Raw genomic sequence first — 17,085 nt, 5'->3', positions numbered from 1 at the left:
AATGTCAGCGCTTTTTTTTATGATGCACTCTCATAGTCAACTCTGGTGTTTGACTTTTGGATGTAGGATCATAATGATTGGTATGGTTTTGGTGGGTATCAGTACATGGTATTGGTACTCGATTTCCTGTAACAGCACCCAACCCTAGTAAGGCCATGTTGATTTGATTATATAGATTTCAAAAAATAGACAAAAAGTTTGTGACTAAACTGTAAATCGCACAAAGCAGCTGCAAAATGATCAAATTTATGCCGTAAATTGAAAAAATGTATCTATTGGAAAATGAAACTAATGTCATAGAATGCCAAAATCTGTTCCAAAGTCAAAGATGAAGATGTAAAGAAGTGGAAATGAAGAATCTATTATTTGCTATGCCATGTGTTAGTCATTTGTTGAACCTTCCTGACAGCGTAGATTTCGTAATTAAGGAACCTTTTTTTTGCCAAACGTTTTTCCTTTATTCACACGCATCACTTTTGGCCTTTTTTGGGGTTCCCAGAGGATGTCATCCATATAATCAAATCAACATGGCCTGAAGGGTGATGACATATTAAGCTTTCCAATGATATATAATACCATACAATTGTCTGAAAAAGTAATATACAGGTAAGAGATGTATAAGAGATATGCTTGATCAAAGTTAGGTTTCCAAACTTTTTGTGTTGAGTTTGTATCATGTATAGGACATGAGAGAAAATGCCTAACTACTTTTTCTGTTGTTGTATTTTTAATATATCTCCAGCACAGAGCATTGACCGCCTTGTCTGCACATGAATGGAACGTACAGAGAGCCACACAAGACCTGATCAGTTAATCCATGCTCACCTGTGTACATGTAGTTCATCGCCATCTGTAGGGAAGTGACAGTTTTTTGGAACCACCAATCATCTGGTTCCAACCCAATCACCATGCAAATTACATTTGTGGGAAGAGTGAGAGCATTTAGGGCCCTAAGTTATGTTAGTACCCTTGTAACATATGTCTGGCTGCCTTAGGCGCAGCGACTCTAGTGGGAAGACGTATTTACTTGTATATTATACAGTTTCCTCTGTTGGAAGACACTGTATAATATACAAGTAAATACGTCTTCCCACTAGAGTCCCCGTGGCTATGGCTGCCTTAGCTCAAGGCGGTTATAGCATCCTTGCTTAGCTGCAGTGTGATGAAGAACTCCAATGTGTGCATACACACACAATTTGACTTGTAGGAAAACAATTCAATTGAAATCTAAATGTAACATGGCTGTAAATACATGTAGATGTCACCCCGACACTTCTGCCAAATAATTGGTCTGCTTTTGTGTTCCGTAGAATGGCTTATGAATTTGAGACAAGGTTGATATAATGCAACGGCCATGTTGATTCGATTATATGGATGACAGCCACACCTGCATCAATTTTCATTCGTTTAAAAAAAGGTTTCGCCCTTACTGTAAATTGTAAAGAGCAGCTGCAAAATGATCAAATATGTGCTGTAAGGCCACACCAGTTTTTTTGTTGCTTCTCGGAATAGCCTCTCCTGTTTTTCCCATTTTCAGAAAAAGACAAAATTGGATCACTATTCCCATTCACAAATTTTTCCTCATGATTTTACTATTTGTTGTAAAACTAAATAGCCACTAACATAGATTGTAAAGCCTGCACATACCTAAAAAGTATAGTCACATTTTATCATAAGTAATAAGTTTTCATTTATTAAAACTAGTTCTCAATATCAATCCATATATTACATAGCAAAAGGTAATTTTGTTACTAAAATTATAGTACTTGATCAAAAGGAAGGGTTCATTGCATAAAATGAGCCATACAAAGCTGAAACTTGAATAATCCTCTTATTGTGTATGTTATGTAAACCTCTATCTTCACCCCAGACTATTTGCCAAAAAAAAATTTTCTCGCCCTGTCGCTCCAATTTTTTTCTGAAAAAATCCAAGAATCAACAAATAAAATTGGTGTGGCCTAAATTACAAAAAAAAATATTTTGGAAACTGGATGCTAATGTTGTAGAATGCCAAAGTAAATTCCAAAGTAAAAGAAAGAACAAGTGAAGAATCTATATTTCAGTATACCAGTGTTTAGTTTTGTTTAACCTTCCTGACCACCTTTTGTTTCAAAATTTTTCTTTTATTTGCACACTTGCATCACTTTTGGAGTCTCCATAGGATGCCATCCATATAATCAAATAAACATTGCCTAAGTGGTAAAGAAGGAAATAAAAAAGACGCTATTGGCAGTTCTGCAAAAAAGATATGTAGCTTTCAACTTACATTGAATGTGGCTACAACAGTTGGGGGAGGACAGCTCTTGTACACGTTAGTTAAGTCATAAACAGGTTCACAAACAAGTACATTCATATCCATGGTTCAAAGATACAGGTATGTGAGGTTAGAAGCTTTCTTCAGAAATAGATGGTGCACGAAAATTACTGGGGTTGACGGAAGAGGGGTGTAGGAAAATCTGTGCATGTACATATTTTGTATGTAAGTGGTCACTGATAAACATGTACCATAGTGCATAATAGTCCTTTATATAATAAAGAAAACGTGGGGATCCCATGCAGGGCGATGTTTAACTTTTTTCTTAGATACCTTCAGTTTCCAATTATTTGTGTGAAAGAAAGTATATCAGGCACTGAGTCCAGTGTCCATCAAATTACATTAAAACATACATACGTTAGTATATTTGTGATAGAGGTTCGTAAAACATTTACTTGTCTCTGGGAAGATTTTATTGGTCCTGATGTCATCAAGTTGAAATGTGCTCCTGACTGCTTCATCAGGTTTTAGTAGGTTTCAATGATTTATAAGCATGCTTTCTGTAGGTGTATTTGACTTTCACCTGGATCATGCTGCTTGTTTTATCCAATGCCATCAACACATAAATAGGTACAGCATTGATATCCAACACAAAGCAGTTATTGTATGATACTAATAAGATCCGCTCATAAGGTGTCACCAAAATATGTAATTTTTTTCAAATATGATATAATTACATCCTCATCCAATCATAAGAGTACCTAGACTTGTCACATGTGTATGCACACAACTTTGTCCAGCCTTTGTATGCATGCTAATAGAAACATTTCCCACTTTTCTGTTTTTCTAAGAATAGAATGAAGATAAATGCAAATGTAAAAACAGAAAACTGTTGTTCCCGTTCTTTGTCTTCATCACTAATAACTGTTGTTCCCGTTCTTTGTCTTCATCACTGATAAGTATTTGACAGTAGAATTCTCCTTTTTTCTATTCAACAATGAAATTACTATCAATATACACATTTCTACCAACTTGAAGGATTCACTGCTATATGCGTTTAAAAAGTGTAATTAGGCCTTAAACACACGTTTTGGAGCCGAAAAACCGATCAGAATTTTTTTTTCTGTGAAGTCGCGGATTTCAATTAGAAATTATGTAAAACAAGTTATTAACATGTTTTAAGTCAAAAAAATTGATTACAATTGGTTTGGCGAAAAAAGATCAAGAATGGATTTACACTGCCAATGGCTTATTTTGCTCCAAAGCAGTGAAATAGCCCTTAAAACACAGCTTTTGGACGGAAAAATCAACTTCCTTTTTTTTTCCTGTTAAGTCGCGGATTTCAATCGGAAATAGAAAAACGTATTAACATGTTCTAAGACAAAAACAATCGATTTGAAAACGATTTGAAAATTTCGTCTCAAAGCTCCATTTTAGGTGTTAAAACACGTTTTGGAGTGTATGGGCAGTGTAAAATTCATCCTTAATTTTTTGTTCTCCCCAAACAAATTCTAAACAATTGTTTTGGACTGAGAATAGCTTAATAACTTGTTTTACATCATTTCCAATTGAAATCCGCGACTTTACAGAAAAAAATTTCGACCTGAAAATTTCGCGTGAAACCTCTGTTTAGGGGTTAAAACACGTGTTTGAGCATTATAATGGTATTGGCAATGTAAAATTCATTCTTGATTTTTTTTTTGCCAAACCAATTGTAAACGATTGCTTTGGACTTTAGTAGCTTAATAAGTTGTTTTACATAATTTCCAAATGAAATTTGCGACTTAACAGAAACAAAATGTTCACTTGAAAATTTCGCGTCAAACCTCTGTTCCGGGGTTAAAACACGTTTTGGAGCGTTGTAACAATATTGGCAATGTAGGATATATTCTTGATTTTATATTTCGCCAAACCAACTGTAAACTATTGTTTTGGACTTAGAACTTGTAACATGGGCGTCCTGTACTCACGTTCTATTAGTACTGGGATGATCCAGTACTAACAATAGAATGTAAGTTGTGGAAGCGCAGTTCTGGTTGACATATGTCTGGACCGACTGGACATGTACAGTTGTCTGTAACGTTACATTTTAATGCTTGTAGTTGTACATACTAGGTAGTGCTGTTTTGTGCCTTGGTTATGGACATAGATTTTGTTAGTGTCCGCTGTGTGGTAGCACAGGCGGTAGGCAAAGGTATTATCCCAAGTCACTAATGCACTCTGGGAAGGGTTAAGATAGACCAAGGACATTATATAGACCACACCCGCCACATGTCATTCTGTTGTCGCGGGGAAGGGATAGGAAAGGTGAGCCAGAGTGCGATATAAGGGGTAAGGGCCATTGGGGTTTAGAAGTTTGTTTTTTTTTAGATTAAAAAAATACGCATGCAGAGTAACTTGGATCGGGCGTTTGGTTTCCCGCATGTTATCCAAAAATGTTTTAACATTCGTGCTTATGAACCGCAAGTTATCCAAAAGGAGCATACTTATGAACTTGGAAGTTAAGTTTTCCTGCAAGCTTCCAAAAAGATAACCTGGTCACCAGTCTCTATGGTTCGGCTTAGTGTGTTTTAACGGGCCCTTTTGACCCGTTTGTCTGTCAGATTGTCTTTCTTAGCTGTGTAACTGCTACATAGAGTTTCACAGCCACCGTAGTTTTCGCCGCCGCTGGTGGCGAGAAGGCCGTAAACCAACACCCCGAGCGGGCTAAGCTCTCTGGGCGGACGGGGGTTACTCCCAGCGCCGTAGAGATTTCGGGGAGCCACCGGTATGGTTACCAGGCTACCAAAAAGAGGGAAGTAAATCCATTCTGCTGGAGGCACGGATTCGCACGGAAGTTGTAAAAATCACTCACGCGAAGATGATCACTCTATATGTGAAACACTAACTAGCCTTTGTGAGTGTTTAGAAAATCAGAGTTCCGCGCCAACTTTATGACACCGGCCATGTCGGTGCTCCACAATGGGAAAGAATGCGAGTCTGGGCGGTCGCTCTCAACAAGGAGGTTTTATTAAAGGTCCTTGCTCTCAAGAACAGAACGGAATCTGTAACACTGGTCGGAGAAGAAACATTTAGAATAGGTTTGCTACAACAGTATGCAGCCTATTTTCAAACAGAGAAGGATTCAGAAAGAGATAGTGCGTGGGTCGCACAAGAAGGCTCATTGCCATGGTAACCAACACGCTATACTATGTAATCAAACACCACAGGGTGTTAGCAACACATGTAGGCAAGGAGGTTATAACCTCCTTGATGTAGCGAATCCCGAAGTGATGCCGAAGGCACGAGCGGAGAGTTCGGCGGAGCCGAAAAGGTTTCGGGGTTGGAGCCGAACAGCGAGCCCCGTAGGGGCGAGCTAGGTAGGAACCGACCTTTCATATATCGCAAATTTCTGCTTAATTTCGTAATCCAGCTCACAACATTAAAACGATTGAAAAGTTTTATTGCAAATTCCTGCCCGTAGGCTAATTGCAAGTACATGTACATGTAACACGGAGTGGACGGACAGACAATAATGAACAGTATAACAAATGTCTACTCTAGTCTTAACTACTGCCACTAAGTTCTAACTTATTGAGTTCGACTTCTTTTTCCGAGACTGTGGAAGACGAATGATCCCACTTTTTCTAGTGATATGTGGGTTTTGTGATGTTAAGAGGAGAGTAGTTTTCTTTTCGTCTGAAAACGTGGAGAAATTAGGATGAAATATGGTGGCCTCTTTAAACAGCTCATTTCTTTCGTTGTCGTAGAATGGGCAACTTGACATAAAATGTATTTCGTCTTCCACCTTGTTTGACATACAGTATTTACAAGTTCTTTGGCACACAGGTAAGTTCTTGTACCGCCCTTTCTCAATTTCAAGGGGGTGGGCACTAATTCTAATTTTGCAGAGCGTAAATCGAAGTTATCTAATCATCTTCGCCGAGTACTTGTACTCGGAGAAGATTATGTTTTCGGTTGAAAAATCTGTTGGGTGGGTCTGAATGTATGTCAGGAGCATAACTCAACAAAGCTTCAATGAATCTTTATGATTATTGGTAGGTGTGTAGTGGTTGTGCAAAGAAATGTCAAGTTCGAAAATGGTACACCTTGCGTTTTTCAACAGTACTGCAGCGGACTTTACATTTTTTTTTGTGTTTGTATGTAGGCAAAAAAAGTGACGGAAACGTTGATGGATCTTCATGATTTTTTGTAGGTGTGTAGATGATGTGTGAACAGAGGTCAAGTTCCAAAATGGTTCCCCTGGCATTTTCCGTTGGTACTGCAGCGGGCTTTGTGTTGATGTGTATTTGTATGTCGCCAGCATAACTCGAGAAGCTGTGGATGGATCTGTATGCTATTTGGTGGATGGGTAGGGCTTACAGAAAGGAAGGTCAGGTTCGATAATGGTCCTTCTAGCGAGTACCTAAGGTACTGCAGCGGAGCTTCAAAATTTAGGGGCATATTTTTTGAAAGTGCTACGGTCATGATTTTTGTGTGGTAGATAGTTCATGCCACAGAAAATAAGTTCTGTAAATTTGGGCCCCCTAGCGGCTTGTTAAGAGCTGCAGTGGGTGTTTTTGTTTTGACATTCCGACATGAATAACTTGAGAAGGGGTCGACAGATCGTCGTGATGTTTCGTATGTAGAGAGCTCAGATGGTGCTTAACATAACCAAAGACTCATTATGCAAATCAGGACCGAATTGGCATAATTAGTAAGGAAAGTTTGTAAATCCGCTGCATTTCATAATAATGAGACTCTCAAACATGTGTGTGACAGTATCCCCAGACACAGGTCATATAAACAATGTCCTGCCAAAAGTAGGTTATATAAACAACCGATGGGGCACTAGTACTACTCTAGTGACTACTCTCCAAGCAGAGGTGTGGGTCCGGCTGGTTTTTAGCGTGTTCAATTTAGGAATTTTTGTCCAACACACGGTTGGCGACATAACAAAAAGGGGACAAAATAGAAAGCCTTACAAAAACACCTAAAAACACGTTAAAAAAAACAGCCGAGCCCACTCCTCTGCTAGGACAATACACTTCACCAAAACTGCACCCCGTGCACTGCTAGGTACGGAAAAGTCACATGTACTATGTCTTTCAAAATGTGCATGATATGGAATCAAGATTTATTCTATTCATAGATATTGACTGTACCATTTCATCATCACTTTCAACTTACAGAACTGTAATATCAAACCTTTGTGGCCCATATAATATCAACATACTCATGACCTGTTATAACATATATCAGCACACTAGATACATATACTAGTCCTGTACCACCAAATGATTTTTAACCTTATCTAGGCTGGAATCATATCTCCCCCCCCCTTATAACTTCCAAATGGTATGAGGTATGATCGAATTTGTAGGGGGTGATAAGCATGTAAATAATAATCACTCTCCATAATAAGCCCTGATTATTTGGCGAAGATAATGTGTTCGTGGAGCTCTAGTTCTAAATATTTTCCATGGTATAAGTTGTTTTGCATGTCTTATAAAACCTTAGCTTGCCAGTATCAATACTCAAATTGTGACAGTAAGTTTGAATATACGTATTGGTAATTCTGGACCTTAACATAGTACATACTGACTTCATATCGCTGGATGAACTGCAAGAATAGAACAGATAGGAGTATCCACTATGGTCTAAGATTTCTTTTACACGTTGTAACAGGGCTTTTCTACGACTAGTTGTAATAGAGTTACGTTGGAACAAGAGAGCGTCAACCTGTAATGGGTGTCTCTCATTATCCATCTGTAACAAGCGCAGCCAATAATGAATCACACGTACAGATATATCTAAGTCTAGAGGGAATCTACCAAGTTCTGCTCTAGAGGCTAAATTACTACAGTTTCTGAAAACCCCAAGTATATTTTTGCAGAATCGTTGTTGCGAAATTTCGATTGGAGAGCTGTCATTTATGGAATCAGTGCCCCAAATTTCGCATCCATACAAAAGAATTGGCTTGATACAAGAATCAAATATTTTTAGTAAACACTTTGGGGAAACAGATGAACGAGTGAGAGATTTCAGGCTGTACATAGCTTTACGTGCTTTGAGTGAAAGTTGTTTTTTGGCCAGGGAGAAACTGCCCGACGATGTAATATCATCTTCAACAAATCTGGCCGGTCCCTCACAAAACATGTATTCTTATTCGGACAACACACATTGGACATAGTTCCCATGCCCGTAGCCAGGATTTTGAGTGGGGGGGTTCTTTTTAGTTTTTGAGGGACCAACGAGCGCCGTCGGCGCGAGACGAGCGCCGCAGGCGCGAGTTTCCTAGGGGGGTCCGGGGGTATGCCCCCCCGGAAAATTTTAAAATTGAACCTTCTGATATGGCATTTCCAGTGTTTTTGAGAGGATCTCAAAGAAAGAAATCAGAGACAAAGTTAGCAGTTCTTCTACTCGGATTCCAGCTTCGCTGGTGATACAAATAAGTCCACCTTGGAAAAAAAAACTTGGACGTGGACCCTCGAGCGTTTCAAATTCTAAGAATTGAACCCTCTGAAAGGGCATATTTCCTGTGTTTTTGAGAGAATTTCAGAGGAAAAATCAGAGACAAAGTTTTTTGTAGGATTCTAGCCTCTGTGAAGAGTTAAAAGGGGGACCTTCGAGCCTGTAAAAGTGGACCTTCAAGCCTGTGAAAGTGGACCTTCAGGCCTGTGGGGGGGTTCTTCCGAACCCCCCGAACCCCCCCTGGCTACGGGCATGGTTCCCTCCTACTGCTACCTTGGCTTGACTATTTAGTCAAGCCAAGGTAGCAGTAGGAGGGAACTATGTCCAATGTGTGTTGTCCGAATAAGAATACATGTTTTGTGAGGGACCGGCCAGATTTGTTGAAGATGATAACTTTTGTTTTCTTTAGATTAACTTGGAGTTTCCTATTTGTACAAAAGGCGCTTAATCTATTGATAGCGCATTGCAAACCTTCATCCGATTCGGAAAATATGACAACATCGTCTGCATATAACAAGCACGATACGAATAAATTATGTAGAGATGGTGGTGTACATTCAGAATTGTCGAGCACATGTACCAGGTCATTTATAAATAAACTAAACAATGTAGGGCTTAAATTGCAGCCCTGTCTAACGCCTTTTTTGGTTACAAACGGTGGCGTTAGACCGGACGAGGTTTTTACACACGTCTGAGGTTTGTTGTACATACATTTGATAAGCTTATAGAAATTCCCCCCTATCCCTGAATTCAGAAGTTTGTAGCGAAGTCCTTCTCTCCAAACGGAGTCAAAAGCTTTTTTAAAGTCGACAAAACATGAGTAAAGACGTTTGTTTTCGGAAAGGTATTTGCTTAACAGGGTGTCCATGATTAGTAGGTTGTCGTTTGTGCCAAATCCTTTTCTAAACCCGGCCTGATTTGGAGAGATAAGTTTACGTTCGTCAAGAAACGTGGTTAGGCGTGTGTTTAGTATTGAGGTAAATAACTTCGCAAGACAACTAGTAACTGATTGATATCCCCCTGTAGTTACCCGGATCGTCTTTTGTTCCGCCTTTAGGCTGCACCAAGTAATTTTTATGGATGACGTCCGCGCGCGCATTGATTTTGGTCTGTCCCCAGAAAAAAAAACAAGAAATTCCGCTTCCTGTAACTATGACCAAAGAGTTACGACAGTGCCGCAAATCACGTAAGATTAACGTAAAACTCGTCACGCGAAAGCCCAAGGCGATTGGCAGGATCATCCTGTCAGCAGTAGAAATTTTTGCATTGCTGACAGGATCATCCTGTCAGCAGTAGAAAACATTGCACTGCTGACAGGATGATCCTGACAGCAGTGCAATTTTTTTACTGCTGACAGGATGATCCTGTCAGTAGTGCACATTTTTCAACTGCTGACAGGATTTTTTTTAATCGTTGGCATATACTACTGTACTATGTCCAGATAACCCCAACCCTAGGCCTACCTAACCCGGAATTTAGTCTAGAATACTGTAGACTGTTGTTGGGCCGGGCGTAATAGACCGGGCGCTCTACGGGGCGGTGATATGCGCCGTTTTGAGTATCAAGACATGGTCACGGAAAAAGTCAATAGTAAAGTCAAAACTGGTCAGATCAAGCATATAAGTATGTCATGTGGGTTCGGTCGCTACATATGTGAGCATGAAAGTGAAAAAGAGCGGCAACGTTGTTGTTGATTGGTACGCTCTCGATGTCGGTCAGGGAGAGCTGACGTTCGCGCAACTGTACGAGAGACTTGTAGCGTCGAGCCAGTGAGTTTCGGCCGTACAATTTTAAGCAAGTCTTGTCAAGTTCAGCTACAGTGCATTTCTTCTGCAATGACGAGAAGATCGGGAGAGGCATTGAAGTTTACTCCGGCCTGCAGGTGGGGCAGGCAACCAAGCAGTTTGGGTGTTTCATCCGCATGGAGGTCAACAATACAGCTGCCGCAACTGAAGCTCGTAGGCCCAAGGAGGTTTAAATAGGATTTAACCTCCTTGGTAGGCCCAAGTCTGTTTTTGAGGTATGAAAAGTTCCGTTCTTTAGTCTGTTTTGGATCAAGTACCATGTACGAAAAATTATATTCTGGGAACGGGGAGTGTAAGATGAATGCATTCATGTATTCTGCATGGATAATGATCATTTATTCGTTTCTGGTTATTTATACTTGTTGGGGAAATATGTGTTTTTTTTATTTCTATCATTTTGGTCCATATTTGGCTCTTGAATAATTGCTATTATTCATTAGGATTTCTAAAGCATAGGTAGAAATGTAGTAATGCATGCGAAGAGTTAACCAGCAACTAATTTTGCCTTTTTTCATATACTATATGTTTCTGCAGGCCTGCAAAATTAATAGGATATGGAAAGAAACAGGACAGGACAACAACTGCTGTTCAACTTCAACTGATTTATTAAAATTATTGCTATTTTCATGATGAATGAAATAATTGTTAGTTGTTACACTGTGCTCTCTTATTCAATTTGTGTCCTAACATGTGTCGTCGACTCTTATATTTCAAATCTAGGCATCTTGTTTTTTTCGGCCCTTCTTGGGTTTTTTTCGCGCTCTCGCATTAGATTCAGGGTGTCCAAATGACGTCATCCATAAAAATTACTTGGTGCAGCCTAAGGGAAGAACAAGTTTATGCATAGATTATGCAAATGTGGTCCTCATCAATTTATTTGGACGGAGAACTCACTTTTTTTAAAGGTACCTACAACTTAAATATAACATCCGTACATTGTAACATAAGGTACAAAGTTATTTCTGCAATACCATTAGTAGAGCTACCACCCCACATCTACTTGGTTTTTGGCAGAAGAAGAAGAAGAAGGAAGAAAAAGAAGAAGAAAGAAAGAAGAACAACAGGCAAGCAATAACAGTATATTCCCTCTCTGGGGCCTAGTGGAGGGGAATATAAAAATCAGGACCATATCATGTCCAGAACACGAGATGGTAGCGGCTTCGCGGTTGAGCCTCCTGTTTCGGGATCGACCCCGGATCGAATCCCGGGAAGGGTATCCTTGTCGGAGCTGCACCGTCTTTCGGAAGAGACGAAAAATGGGGGTATTCGAGGAGGTGCCTCGAGTGCGTTATAACAGCCTCATTACTCACATGGGTACCTACTGGCTGAAATGGTACAACCTCCTTGGTACAACCTGGTGAATAATGATAATAATAACCTTCTCGGCGAAGGTAATTAGGCACGGTGTGCTTTCAACAATGTTCGCCAGGCGTCGCTATCGTCACGCCACATACTAGTGACGTCACTATCCACCAGCTAACCTAGATACGATTACGCCGTACAAAAATAGTACCTAGGTTCAGGGCAGGTTTTCATGCATCAAACTACATCAAACCCACCGGGTTGATAACTTAGTGTATAAAGTAATATGAAGATAGTTAACGCGTGATTTGCTACAGTTTGTGAATACACGAACTTTTAGTAGCCGCGGATAAATATATACTTTGCCTTTGTGTGTTACTTTCCTCCCGACTGTCAGAACCATAACAGTGGCGGTGACTGTTGGACTCAAGCTTCTGTTGTCCAGTCTTCGGAAAATCGGTCTCAGGACGACAGTTCTATCCTCAAGACAGTTGTGCGACTACGAAGACGCGATGTCAAGCAGGTACGACCGCGGAGAAGGCGGCAGGAGAGGGTAAGAAACTGGCCAATTTTCTAACTGGTGGATTTTCTCTCGTAACGAGAGAAGGGACTGCGTATTTTTAAGAATTCACCACGAAAATTGTCTAATTTCTGCTCAAATAAGCTGCGGTACAAACGTGACAACCATTTGAAATTGATGTAGATGTTATTTGCTGGCGTTGGTAATGGTCATTAGTTCAGATACCTCAGAAATTTGCAAGAAAATGACCGAAAAAAAAGGAAAACTGGAAAAACACACATCCAAGATGGCGGCTGTTCCTGACGTATTTGATTTTTAAAGTAGAGTAGAGGGGCAAATATACAAATGTAACTGCCTCCTTTGTCAGTACTGGACAACCAGTACGGAAGTGGTCGTCGGAACAGGAGCTCCAGTACTGAGACTTTCTCAGTACTGGACTTCCTGTACTGGGCAGCTTCAGTACTGGGAACCCTCCTGTCAGGACTGGAAGCCGAATGCTGAGACTCTAACGAGCGTCTAACGTTATTTTCAGGGCTGCATCTCTTCGATGCATTTTTCCCCACTTCAAGGCTATTGTTTGGAAAACGTTCGAATGAAGAAAAAAATACAGTATCACATTCTGTTACGTTTCAACGACGACAATGATATCCTTGTGGCTTGTTCCTTTATCGGGAGAAAACGTACACTGTTAAAATACCTACCAAAATCTATGTCCATAACCAAGGAACAAAGCAGTACTACCTAAACGTTAGTATTGTACTCGTACAAGCATTAGATAATAAACGTTAGTATTGTACTCGTACAAGCATTAAATAATTTAAAATGTACAGACAACTTAATCCAAAACTGTCCAGTCGGTCCAAACAATGGACCATCCCAGTACCGTATAGAACGTGAGTACAGGACGCCCAGTTCCGAAATAATTTGAGGTCTCGGCTTCCAGTACCGAAGAGTCACTATTTACTGGTAAATCCAGTACGGAACCCGTTACATCCGTAAATCGGCACTCGGTTATCCAGTGCTGAATGACCTCCGCACTGGGTAACAAGTACCGAATGATCTTTGACCTAGCTGGAACGCCAATCCGTACTGGAACCCCGAGTACCGAGAGGCGTTCAGCTCTGGAACCCGAGTACCGAAACAAATTCAGTTCTGGACGTCCAGTGCTGACGAAGCTTCGGTACTGGAATAAAGCCGTTCCGTACTGGAATTCTTGTACGGAACTTCCTTCCGTACTGGGGGCCGAGTATCGGCGGCATTTTCTCCACGGTTTCCGTACTGGGCGCCCAGTTAGGAGCCGGTTACATCTGTATATTTGCAGTAGAGGGTAGAGTCTTCGGTCACACAGTGCTCGGGGAGGTCGGGTTTCAGCAGGGTACATATGCAAGTCTACGAAAGCCACGCCTTCCGCACTGGTATTCCAGTGCTGAACAAGAGTTCCACGACCTCACATCTCCATGAACAATTCTATTCATCCAAATGACTTACACATTTCATTTGCATAATATATGCTTGGTCATAAACACCTTTATCTAACTTACACATGTTGCAATATTGACAGTCCTATGATTTTCCAATTAGATGATTTGTGGTGTTTTTGCTTTAATTATTCAAATTAGGAATGTATTTGCACAATTGGTATCTGTCGATGCTCCACTTTCCATTAACTACATATGTTACATGTATTTAAGTCTGATAATGGAAAACACTGCAAATATAGACTTTCCTCATTAGCTATGCAAATTAAGTCACAATAAGCATAATTTGCACTTCATTATGTATATCTCTTTATGTCATGCCTGGGCCTGATACGGGTGTTCCGGACCGTGTGATAACTATCCGGATCACATAGGGTTCGGGAGTGTTATCACATAGGCTTCCATAGAATATTTCGAATGCATTTTGAGCGCGCCGGTTGAGCCGCCTCCGAAAATTCGAATACCGGATTTGGAGGTTAGAATCAATGTTGTTGCAGTTTTGTGTTCGAGGACACAAAACTCCCTCAACTTCTGGCGCATTTCGCATTAAAATATGTGTTTTCTCGGGTGGGTGTGACCAAGGTATGACATAAATAAAATACAACACGTTGTATTCCGCATCACCCTCGGTCCCAGCCCTCCCGCGGGTCGGATCGCCCTCCGGCCTACGGCCGTCGGGCGATCCGACCCGCGGTCGGGCTGGTACCTCGGGTGATACGGAATACCCCGTGTTGTATTCTATATGTATAAGCTACCTGCATACTAAGTATCATACTATAATGTTCCAATTAGGTGAGATATGTTGTTTTGCATTAATTATGCAAATTAGGAATTTATTTGCATAATTGGTATTTGTTGATGGTCCACTTTCCATAAACTACATACGTTACATGTATTTGAGTCTGATAATGGAAAACACTGCAAATATAGATTTACCTCATTAGTTATGCAAATTAAGTCCTAATTAACATAATTTGCACTTCATTGTGTACATCTCTGTCTAAGCTACCTGTATACTTAATATCATGGAAATCCATCTTTCCTTTGTTCAGTTATTCTCCTTAGAAGATTTTCACGATAACGCCCCTGCAGTTCCAGAGCAAGCTGCTAGGGGGCCCAAACCCACACCGCGTCTTCATTACACCACAAGCTGCCACCAAAAAAATCAAGACCATAGCACGTCCAGGTCGAGAGATACAAAAATGGAATTTCTGCTGCAGTACCAAGGTCACATACCAGGGGGCCCAAAATGGACCTTGAATTTTGGCTTGACAACACCTGCCCACATACCAAATATCATCGTAATCCATCAAGAGGTTCTAGAGTTATGCTGACTACTTGACTTGACTTACTTGACTTATGTCGAGTGCCAGTCTTCCTCTGCCACTCGAACCACTCTGCCAGCCCAGAAATGCAGACACACAGACACACAGACGCACCCAAAACTATATCTCCATTTTTCATGGAGATAATAATCAACGGGCACTGGAAACCGAGTGTTGACAATTATTGAACGCACTGGAAACGGAGTGCTGAGATATTTGCGCTTTTAAAAACGTGGTACCGGGGATAAGTATAATCCAAGCAGAGGCTTCCATCGAGAGGGGTAGTTTTGTCCGGACAAATACCCCTCTCGATCTAAGCCTCTGCTTGGAGAATATATATAGGGGTAAAGTGCTCTGACGATGCTCCGACTATAGCTCGACGTGACCGATTTTTAAGATCTTCATGTGGGCCAAAGGTTAAAGGGTAACTATCGTAGCCCCGGTGCGAAATCCCTAGCAATCTTGCACCCCCCAGCTAGGGATCTCGCACCCCCTCCTCGAACCCCCCTAGGGATTTTGAACCCCCCCAAATATTTCGAAAGGTGCTCTGTCTGTGCAGCAATTATATTCAAAACTGCATTTTGATATAATAAAGTCATAGTTTAACGTGGTAATCGAGAGTATTACAAGTTCCTGTGTCTGACAGAACAAACATCTAAGACTCCGGGAACCCATGCCATGGACTAACGTAACGCTACTAGTATTTCAGCACAGCGCGATGATGGTGACTCTCTGTGCACGATGATTCGTTGTAATATTCTTCCTTTGTGCCATGAGGAATATACGATTAGTTCATAGTTTTACTTCAATGTTCATAATTGATTTTTTAAATTATTTTAGAGACTTAAATAACATTTTATCATACAAAATTATATCACATATTGAATGGATGACGGGTGTTATATAGGGTTAGAAAAAATTTATCGAAGCCTGGGCCCGTCGGAAAAATGAAATCTTATGACATTTCTGAGTAAGAATAATTAGTTATTTACTGTTAAAAACTACGGGATAAAAAAATGTCGTCACCAGGATTGAACACAAGAACCATGACTCCCAGATAGTCATTGCACAACCCACTTCGTTACCACTTCAGTCAACAGAGCATTTGAAATGCCAGTTATAGTTACCAATCAATTTGTTAAAAAGATAGCCACTGGGAATTATGAATGCCGTAACAGAACACATACTACACCCTCGGGGTGCGAGATCACTAGAGGGGTGCGAAATCGCTAGGGATTTCGCACCGGGGGGTGCAAATTCACTAGTGATTTCGAACCGGGGGGTTCAAATTCACGGGGGGTGCGAGATCCCTGTGACACCTCTACTAATGGTATTACAGAGAGTTATATGTACCTTATGTTACATGGTACGGATGTTATATTTGAGATGTAGGTACCTATAGGAAAGGTGAATACACCTGACAATTAATTATGCTAATAAGGACCTAATTTGCATAATATATGCATAAAGTTGTATGTCCCTTACCGTAAAAGCTGCGGATGTCATCTTTGAGATTTAGGTACCTTTAGGACAGGCCAACACACCTGGCCAGAAATTATGTTAATTAGGACCTAATTTGCATAATCGATGCATAAAGTTGTATGACCCTTACCGTCAAAGCTGCGGATGTCATTTTTGAGATGTAGGTACCTTTAGGAAAGGCGAACACACCTGGCCATAAATTATGCTAATGGAGACCTCATTTGCATGATTTATGTGTAAACTTGTAATTCCCTTACCGGAAAACCTGCAGATGTCAGATTTGAGATGTACGTACCGTTAGCAAAGGTGATCACACCTGGCCATGAATTATGCTAATGAGGACCTCATTTGCATAATTCATGCATAAACTTGTATTTCCCTTACCGTGACAGTTGCGGATGTCATCTTTAAGATGTAGGTACCATTAGGAAAGGTGAATGCACCTGGCCAAACATTAAGCTAATGA

The 17,085-nt window shown here is 40.6% G+C and overlaps 2 protein-coding genes across 5 annotated transcripts in view; both read left to right on the top strand.

Annotated features, from left to right (window-relative positions):
• The window catches only part of LOC136437062 (ubiquitin-conjugating enzyme E2 K-like), a 78,620-nt gene extending 75,477 nt beyond the window's left edge, over window positions 1-3,143 (top strand). The window contains exon 8 of the mRNA XM_066431512.1: window positions 743-3,143. Coding sequence (XP_066287609.1) covers window positions 743-814 — 72 coding nt within the window. The 3' untranslated portion in view covers window positions 815-3,143. The remainder of the gene's footprint in view (window positions 1-742) is intronic.
• An 8,857-nt stretch (window positions 3,144-12,000) lies between these two features.
• LOC136437058 (probable ATP-dependent RNA helicase DDX17) overlaps window positions 12,001-17,085 on the top strand; it is a 70,418-nt gene continuing 65,333 nt past the window's right edge. For 2 of the 4 annotated variants that reach the window (XM_066431505.1, XM_066431508.1), the window contains exon 1: window positions 12,002-12,367. In XM_066431505.1, coding sequence (XP_066287602.1) covers window positions 12,327-12,367 — 41 coding nt within the window. In that variant the 5' untranslated portion in view covers window positions 12,002-12,326. Of the gene's footprint in view, window positions 12,368-17,085 lie in introns of all 4 variants that reach the window. The other 2 variants (XM_066431506.1, XM_066431507.1) reach the window with 2 other exon arrangements.

Source organism: Branchiostoma lanceolatum, chromosome 6 (assembly GCF_035083965.1).
Source record: "Branchiostoma lanceolatum isolate klBraLanc5 chromosome 6, klBraLanc5.hap2, whole genome shotgun sequence".
Taxonomy (NCBI): domain Eukaryota; kingdom Metazoa; phylum Chordata; class Leptocardii; order Amphioxiformes; family Branchiostomatidae; genus Branchiostoma; species Branchiostoma lanceolatum.
This window is presented reverse-complemented; position numbering and strand designations above follow the sequence as displayed.